We start from the raw sequence: 9,121 nt of genomic DNA, 5'->3' as shown, positions 1-9,121 counted from the left end.
TGTCCTCCACCAAAAAATGACCAGATGGGTCGTTTTTGAAGCAGCGTATTTCGACGAATGTGGTCGTTTTAAAGAGCAGACCTATAGCGGTGGTTATGTACATGGACTTGGTAAGTCCATCAAGTTTGTGTATTTCATTGGATTTGCTTATTTTCTGTAAAGTGAACTCGTACTGATTCTATGCCATGTTACCCTAACCCTAAACCATCGCTCTTACCTTTAACCAGCTCATTGACCATGCATTGGTAAAGCAAATAAAGCCCCTAGATGCTCTGACGCAGAAAATGTCACCGGCAGAGGCGCTATTTCTGGAAACTGTCGATATGGTCGTTTTTACCACATACGACTTTTTCACCCTAGCTTTGGACTACTCCTAACTACTGGACTTCAAAAAACATGCCAGCATATCTAAAACTTACCATATTTGCATGATGTAGTTTGACAAATCCGCACAGTGGTAACATTCTGGGGTTTTTTAAACTGAAGAAACACACAACACAGTCATCTCTCAAGCAACAATGTTGAATGTTTAGAAAAATATGGATGGTTTATTTGACCCTACTTTGACAAGAATTATAATCCATTTCCATGATGTTCAACTCCTCCGATGTCAATGGAACACAGTCTACATCCAATGAACAGTGGTATATCTGTTATCAACAACACATTCGTTCACTTTTTCGTTCTACAAACAGTTTCGCAAAGACACACACAGTATAGTATTAATTGATCCTGTCAAATACTTGGTTAAGTGGATTTTCTATTCTGTACTCACGAAACAGTGATGATTTATAGTTGGTTTTTTTAAGAATCTATTTAAAACAGATAGTCTAATACAAAGTCCATCCAGTACTGACTTGTCCATAATACGGCTTCTAAAATAGCTTATTTACAATCGTCTACTGGAAGCAAAAAAAATAAAACCCGCCATTGCTTTCAAAACAAAACAAGCTAGCCATCAACTATTCAAACTCAAAAAAACCCAATAACAGAACAGAATTTTTTTTATTTTTATTGATTGTGCTTTGTAACCCACAAAACCACTTCATTTTTGGAAATGGAATATTCGTCAGAGGCACCAAAAAAAGAAGTGCTGAAAACATCCATTTCAACTTTTCTCTCGTCGAGATTCTCTAGAGCTATGAGAAGGACAGGGCGTACAGATGGTTGGGTAGCTTTTTTTTCCTTTTTCAAATCCATTTATTTATATATTTATAAAGTGATTACAGGCTCATCCTTGTTCATCACCTGTGGTGACGTTGTGTTGCACAACAGAAGTCACGGCGGAATCGGTCTTTTTTCTTTAACCATGCAAAGCCCTTTGAGATTTGCCAGAGAAGGTCACAAAATAGATTTGTTGGACAAAGGGGGGCGGCCGAGGCGGAAACAGACGTGATTAGTGTCTCCTCACTCAAACATACACAGAATGAGGATGTAACCTGTGGATGAATAGGGTAAATCGTGACAGTGGAATTAATAGTAGGCAAGTTAGCTGGATAATACCACCCCTCCCCATATACACAACCCTCTCTGGCTTCAGATCTAGCTGGGCACCTGTCTGCAGTGTACAGTGAAGATAGTTTTCCCGGTCTCTCACAGTAAGATAGTGAACGTTCTTGGTCGTGGAATCTCTTGCAGGAACCTCAGTCAAAGAAAGTGAATTATCGTCATCCTACTCGTGTACCCGCATACCTCAATCCGACCAACGCCCCCTGGCACACAACAGTGCTTCTCCCCGTCCAGTTCAACTATTCCCTGGCTGCCGTTACACAGTCACCTCAGTCTTGCTGCCTGTGCGGTAGTGCTGTGGCTGCTGCTGCTGCTGCTGCTGCTGCTGCTGCTGCTGCTGGTGATGCTGAGGGATGTAGTGGAGCTGCTCCACAGTGTGAGTCCGTCTGGAGGCAAATGCCTGCCTCTTGGAGACTGTCTGGTTCATGGCTAAAGTGTTGGAGTGCCCGTTGCCTCCTGTTCCCTGTGGCCCGCCACTGCCGCCGCCACCACCATTGTTAGAGGCACTGGGATGGGAGTGCATTTTGGTCATCTTGTAACGATCCATGAGAGGGGTGGTGGGTATGAACACGTCCGTGTGCGAGATTGCGCGGGACATTGACACGTCGCTGCCGCGGAACCCGCCGGACATGCTGCCGACCATGCCGCGCTTCAGGGACATCATCAGCTTGTCCGGCGAGAGCAGGGGATCCTGGGACAGGAGGCGGTCTTGTGAGTACAGGCGATCTTGTGAGTAGAGGCGGTCTTGAGAGTAGTGGCGGTCTTTTGAGTACAGGTGGTCCTGTGACAGGAGTCGGTCCTTAGTGTACACGCGGTCCTTGGTGTACAAGCGGTCCTGGGAGGTGTGGCGGTCCTGTGGCAGCAGGCGCTCCTGGGAACGGAGGCGTTCGGCGGACAGGAGCTGCTCGTCAGAGAGGATCCTGCCTCCATATGGGGACATGCCATTCGAAGACATGCTGTACTCCTCCTGCGGGGCCCTCTGCGGAGACAGCACGCGGTCCTGGGACATGGCCCTCTGGACGCGACGGGGCCTTTGCCTTTGCTGAGCCTGCTGCTGTGAAGACTGCGACTGCTGAGGGGCCTGGGAGATGGAGGACTGCGGGGGCTGGCTCTGGAGCTGCTGCTGCTGCTGCTGCTCCCGGTGCTGTGGAGCAAAAGACGAATGAGGTGAGTTTATTCACAAGCTGAGGGGTAAAAAGGCTCGGCCGCCCAACAAGGAAGAATGAGGTGAAAGACCGGCTCCAGCGTCTAACTCATTCAAATCTGGAGGCTCGGAGACGGCACTAATGGTTCGCCTCACTGACGCATGCAAAGAAAAGAAGGCGACTTTGCTTAGATGCCTGCACACTAAGCCGAGCACTCGTATACACACCTGCTCTTGAGTCATTTTGAGAACATGCAACGGGAGAGTGCCTCTCGCTGCAAGGTCGGGCAGGTGTCGCTTACGCGTGTAGTAGTCATCGACTTCTTTATCTGCTGCTGAGATGAGAATGAAAAGAAAACAGAAGCAAGGGGTGAGGAGGAGACTCCGAGAGTGAGCGCAAGAGGAAACACGGAAAGGTGTTGGAATGTGGCCGGGGGGGGGGGGGGATTGCATTAAGCGAAGAGAACAACTGCACACAATGCAAAGAGCAGTGTTGGCAGACCCATCTGAGTTTCACCTTTCCGAGCTCATGGAGTGGAATAGAGAATAGGGATTGACAGGGGATCACAGTCGGACCACATTACATGCTAGGCCGCAGCATCAACACATCCAGGCTTCATCTGGGATTCTACGGGCAGCACTGGCTGTGGGGGCAAACTTTTTCAAAGGTCAGGCGAAAGTGTATTAAAACAACATTGCACCGACATGGAGGGAAGCACGCAGCCACGCCATACCGTCACATGCCGGAAAGCAAATCTCGACATTGCACAATCACATCACGTTGATAACGGCGAGTGCGTCAACGTCCTTGAATGGATGTTGGATCCCTATTTGTGTGTACAAACAACTCACGACATGCATTCAGGGGCAGATTCAAAAGACGAGGATACATTTCCAGAGAGACAGTAGTGTGTAGGAGTGAGCATCGATTTCATGCCGCGCAGCACGAACCCATGCTTGAGGACGTGTCTTTGCGTACACAACCGCACACAAAGTGACGCAGATCTACAGAAACTCTCGCCGACATCTTGTCAAAGAAACAAAAACACAGCAAAAAATGGAGAAAAAAAACATCCAAAAATGGAAACACTTAGTTAGACACCCGTTGTGAGACGAGACGCTCATTCTTTATTCTTTCCCAGCACCGTCGTGAATGTCTAACAATCACACTGAGTCGGAGGTAAACGCTAATGTGAAAATAAATGAAGGAGAGCAGACCTATCCACCTTATTAAGAATTCGGCCTGGGCCCCGTCTTTTTCAATAATGGGTGCAGCAGTGTTCACACCACCTGTCAAGATAACACTCAGCCAAAAATCCCCTCCGACGGCGAGCTGCGGCTGCTTCCTGCAAATCGATTAATTATGAGAGATAATAAAAACAAGATGTTCCTTTCTCGAGCATAATAGTCTTCAAGATCTGGGCAGGCCTTTGCAAACTCCTCAACCATATTACCATGGAGTGAATGAACAACTCGCGATGTACACTGTCCTGCACTGCGATGGGCTAAACGCTTTTTCTCCAGTTTGATAGCAATTTGCATTAATAAGCGGTAGCATTCTTCTCTTTTATTATCCCAACAATGAAAACGCTGCTCTATCTTCCTCCCAGCACAATCCACCGTGATCTATCAGTGAGCAGACACACGTTGAGCAACAAAAAGAAGGAAAAAAAAACGCAGAGCCCCTTTGGCTGTTTGCTGCAACAAATAATATGCTTTGGAAGCAGAAAGGAAGTTGGTAAGACTGAAGGACACTGCCTGAGGATATTTTTTCGTCTCGTCTGTGAGCTACCGTCGTTGGCAACTGAATCCATTCAGTTTGGTTTTACCGCCTATCAAATCTACTATGTTAATTTTCGCAGGCATGCTTTAAGTAAGAGGATGATTTTTTTGTTTCCAATGTAGGGCAACTGAGGACCAGTAAAAAAAAAAGAGCACTGCATCCCGCAAAACCTGCTTTGCCATTTAGTTTGAAATTGTGCCTGGCAGCTACCGAGTGGGAGTCGGTGTGGAGTGAGCCCTGACGGGACGAGTAGTAGATCGTCATCCTTCACTTTGACTGCATGCCAGCAGTGAAGTGGGGCAGTCATGATGAAATTACACAAGCCTTAAGGAATGTTTGCGTTCCACTTAGAGAGTATCATGAGATGAGACCTCATTACGCAGCAGAAATCCACCGTGGCACCACTAAATCAATACCGAGCCGGGCCAGGCACGAGAAGCCGCCTAATGTACTTACACGCTCCGAGAGAAATAGTGTCTGCGGCCTTTAAGTGGAGGCAAGGGAAAGCACGGAATGTCAATGACTCGGCTGATGTCGCGGAGGATCAAAGTTGGGGACGTGGCCGTTCCCTGGTTTCGGATTCAAGGTCCTCTCCGTCTGCAGGAGAACGCGCGGGCACGCGTTGTGCTACTGCGGTCGATGTCCTCGGTGCGGCCAGCAGATCTAATTCACCGCTGAACCACTCGGAGGTTCTTTCGGTCTAAGTCCCCAGTCTGGAGTGGGGAGAGCACACTCAAGGCACCATTTCTTTTTCTCATCATGCACGGCACCGGGCCACGGAGCCTACTCTTGCATTAGTGCAGGGAACTTGCACCTACTGAGTTTCTTCAGCGACGAGAATCGGCTGAGGTCGGCTTTGACGGCCGCCTCGTAGGAGGGCGGCAGGTGTGACAGGCTCTGGAAGGAGCGAGAGAAAGACAGGTCGTAGGGCTCCGTCTGCGAGGTCAGGATGCCGCTTATCCGATTGTTTTCTGGAGACACATACATACATATACAGACACAGAAAAAGGAAAAAGGAAAGAAATGGGCAGGCTGGCTTCTCCTACACCCCCCCCCCCCCCCCCCCCCCCCCCCATCACAAGGACGAGACCATCATGGAAGACCGCCTGCTGAGGTAGAGAAGGCCAGCAGGCTGGAGTTGTGTCTATACAAATATTCCCTGGAGGCAGAGTTGCTCTGAAAGGATTGGAATTGGAATAATGTAAGAATCTGTATATGGATTCATGAAAACACACATGTGCATTGTTCCAAGTAAATTCAGCTCAGCAGCGCTCACTCAGTGCCAGGGCTGTAGCCGCTGAAGACCCGGATAACGTGCCCTTGGTAAAGTCTCTGAGGAATTCGGGGGGGTTGCGTTGACCGAAGTAGAGCATTCACACTCGTACAAATAAACATAAACATGAGTTTTTAAAAGCTGGTCTTGGTACATTTTAATGAGTCAGATGGGATCGAGGTTTCAGAACCGTTTCCATTTACTCACTGCCATACAGTGGCAGGCTATTTTTCATGAGTGACTTGAGGTTTATTACGGAGATAGTATGAGAGCCTGACCAATTAATCGGTTGGCTGATGATATCGGCCGTTATGAGCTTTTGACAGACATATCGTCATAATATATTATATGTCATATATACATATATTGGTATCAGATTCGTCCAGTATACCGGTATTGGAAATGTTTTACTTCCTAATAACAGTAACAGCTCCAGAGAACCCATACCGTTCAAGCCATATGAAATATATACATTAAAGTGTATTGCATGTGACACGATCAGTTAGATCATTTCACTTAACAAATAGTCCCGCCGCCATCGCAGGGTGATATTATCTTGTGTTCACACCAGACGTTACGTTAGTTGTGTTCACTCGCGTGACTAGAGTAATATTCGCCCGTTCTCCTTCTGACACGGACGTCAGTGACTTCAGGAGAATCTCAACGCTACCTGGCTTTCACCAACATTGTGTCACGCGAATGTTTTTCGATTGAATTGAAACATTTTAACTCGAGCGAATTACGTGAACTTCGCATATTCGGCCCGTTTGCATCTTGGCAATGACTGTGTGTGACAATCTTGCCATCTTTGCATGCAAAACGGCTTCGCGCTTGGCGTGAACGCACCAGTAACAAGTGACACCGACTTGCAAAGAGCACAGCAAACTAGACAACAGCCGATTTTTAATGTTGTCTTCAGGCCAGTTTTGTTTGAAATTCCTGTCACTCAAGGCACGACGAACTACACAGAGCAACATAAATTCTATGGTGTAAATTAGGATAGGATTTTGTTCAACCCCACCAGAATGATATCGTAGCTTTGTAATAGAATTTTGATACATCATGCAAAGAGATTACATTTACAGAAAATATGTAAAAAGGGAAATTAAGGAATATTGAAGTGCATTTTTAGAATGTTTGGCGAGTCAAAAAGTGGTTTTTGAAGGGTGGTTGGCAGTTTGGGAATGCTACAGCCCTGAGTGGTGGCTCTATAGAGCATCTGAAATGAGTATCACAGAGACGCTGGTGTCAACTGTCTTTTCTTTTGCCCGCGCTTTAACTCAAACAATGGGTTGCGTGTGTCTGAAATGATTTCATATCTACAACTCCAGCGTGCTGGTGGCAGTGCTGGGGCATCGGAGGCGGTCACATCAGGCGCTCAGTGAGAGCGTTTGGTGTGGGACGGACACGACAGGTAACGTGGTGGTTTGACGAGAGGAGACAAGCGGTCCTTGGGGGGGGGGGGGGGGGGGAAACCAGAGACACGACACACCAAACGACAGATGTGTGCCGGAGAGCGGCCGCGCTCGCGACAGTGCTGTGATGCGGCCTGCGACGTGGCGGGCGAGCGACGTCTGGACTGGCGGTCGTCGGTGCGACGCGATAGGCTGCCGGCGGGACACGTGCGGTGGTGGCGACTGGACCGAAGAACCTCTTTTATTGCCGCCCCGCTCCTTCTCTTTATCTCTCCTTCTCTTTATCTCTCCTTCTCTTTATCTCTCCTTCTCCCAGGCACGCGCACAAAACATCCGCGGCCTGTCCCTTTCACCGCCGCCGGCCTCGCTCTGTCAATCTTATCTGTCCAGCCGTGCTGCCACCCACTTCCCTTTGCTCCTTAATTCTTTCTCGTCCATTCAGTGCTCCCCCTTTTCTTTCATGTTCTGTCTTGCTCCTGCTCCATCTCCCTAACCCCCCTGCGAGCTGTGCGGCTGTCGCGCGGTGCAGAGCAGCGGGCGATGGGGTGCGGCTCCCGACCGAACGGACAGATGAAAACGGGGCTTTAGAAACTGCTGCGGGACGGGGAGAAGGACGGGAAAGAAGGGGAGAAGAGGTACAAATAAGGGAAATGATACTGAAATACAAGAGGGAACAGAAATAGAGGGGTGAAAGGAGAAGGGACGCTCTTAGAGAATAGGACTGAGGGGCGGCGGCAGGGGGGTCCCGGGAACGATCCGTGAGCGGACAGTCCGCCACACTGCATCGATAAGGGGAGAAATCGACTCAGACTGGCACATGCTGTTAGCTATCTCAACAGCGAACACATTTGACCGCCTCATCGCGACGGACAGTAGCAACCACACAGACCTGGCTCGGATAGTTTTTGCGAATCTTGGCGCTGGAGTTCTTTAAAAGGGGGAAAGAAATGGAATTCTCTATTCCTCTAAGTGTCAACAAATCATACGGACAGGCCAAAACCAACGGTGAACGTCGGGTTTTCAGTTCAAAGCCCCAAGCATTCTGAGCAACTGCTACCCGAACCAGGTCTGAACACACGCCGGTTACAGTTGAACAAAGGAAGACACAGACACAGGGGTTAGTTTGTGGTGCAGGTGTACACACAGACATGTGCTGATGGATGGAGTGTTTACACTAAATTAAACATATGTACTGTATGACTTACCACGTCTCAGTGATCGGTGAGCTACCAAACCCAAGTGAAAAAACAAATATTTCAGAAACATGTTGATGCTGAGAAAAACAAGAACTACACAAACCTACTCCATATTCAGCATCGCTCAGTATGAAAAACCCCAGCTTTTACTTCCAGAGACATATGATGTGCAGACTTGTGTACAATTATGCAAGTAGATATATATATATATATATATATATAAATATATATATATATATATATATATATATATATATGCAGCGTTCTGAAATTTGAAGCCTACGATCAAAGTATCTGTGTTGTATGTGTTGTTAAAAATGGATTTTTCCTGATTTCCATGGTTCTCCACTGCTTTTCTCCAAAGATGTGGTTTAGGGTTCAAACAAACAGACTACGAATCAAATTCCAAGATCGGATTGATTTAAGAAGCACAGCGAATATTCAACTTGTCGCCTCCTCCCTTTCATCTGTCTTTCCTCTCTCCAGCATCCACCTAGAGGACTAATGTAACCACTTATAGAGCCTGACCAATATGGACATTAGGGAGTAAAACATTTCTCATATCAATATATTGACATATAAAAAAAAAAAAAGGATTCCTATGTTGTTATCAAACCCTTATGACAAAGCATTGTAATTGAGGCTTGATATTTGAGAATTTAACCATCAACTTTCTTTCAAATAAGTGAAAATAATAAAAAAAAAACATAATAAATATCATTATATTAAAATGCACATTTTGCTTTGTTCAGTCTGTGAAATAAAAGTTGTCATAGTGGCGCATTATCCGCACACATGAAC

The 9,121-nt window shown here is 47.1% G+C and overlaps 1 protein-coding gene across 13 annotated transcripts in view; it reads right to left on the bottom strand.

Moving 5' to 3' along the window:
* Positions 1-521: 521 nt before the first annotated feature.
* LOC118287977 (protein shisa-6) overlaps positions 522-9,121 on the bottom strand; it is a 60,343-nt gene continuing 51,743 nt past the window's right edge. For 3 of the 13 annotated variants that reach the window (XM_047327844.1, XM_047327848.1, XM_047327850.1), the window contains 2 exons: positions 2,882-2,988; positions 522-2,653 (listed from right to left, as the gene is read on the bottom strand). In XM_047327844.1, coding sequence (XP_047183800.1) covers positions 1,766-2,653; positions 2,882-2,988 — 995 coding nt within the window. In that variant the 3' untranslated portion in view covers positions 522-1,765. Of the gene's footprint in view, positions 2,654-2,881; positions 2,989-5,254; positions 5,408-8,329; positions 8,351-9,121 lie in introns of all 13 variants that reach the window. The other 10 variants (XM_047327845.1, XM_047327849.1, XM_047327851.1 and 7 more) reach the window with 5 other exon arrangements.

Source organism: Scophthalmus maximus, chromosome 16, assembly GCF_022379125.1.
Source record: "Scophthalmus maximus strain ysfricsl-2021 chromosome 16, ASM2237912v1, whole genome shotgun sequence".
NCBI lineage: Eukaryota > Metazoa > Chordata > Actinopteri > Pleuronectiformes > Scophthalmidae > Scophthalmus > Scophthalmus maximus.
This window is presented reverse-complemented; position numbering and strand designations above follow the sequence as displayed.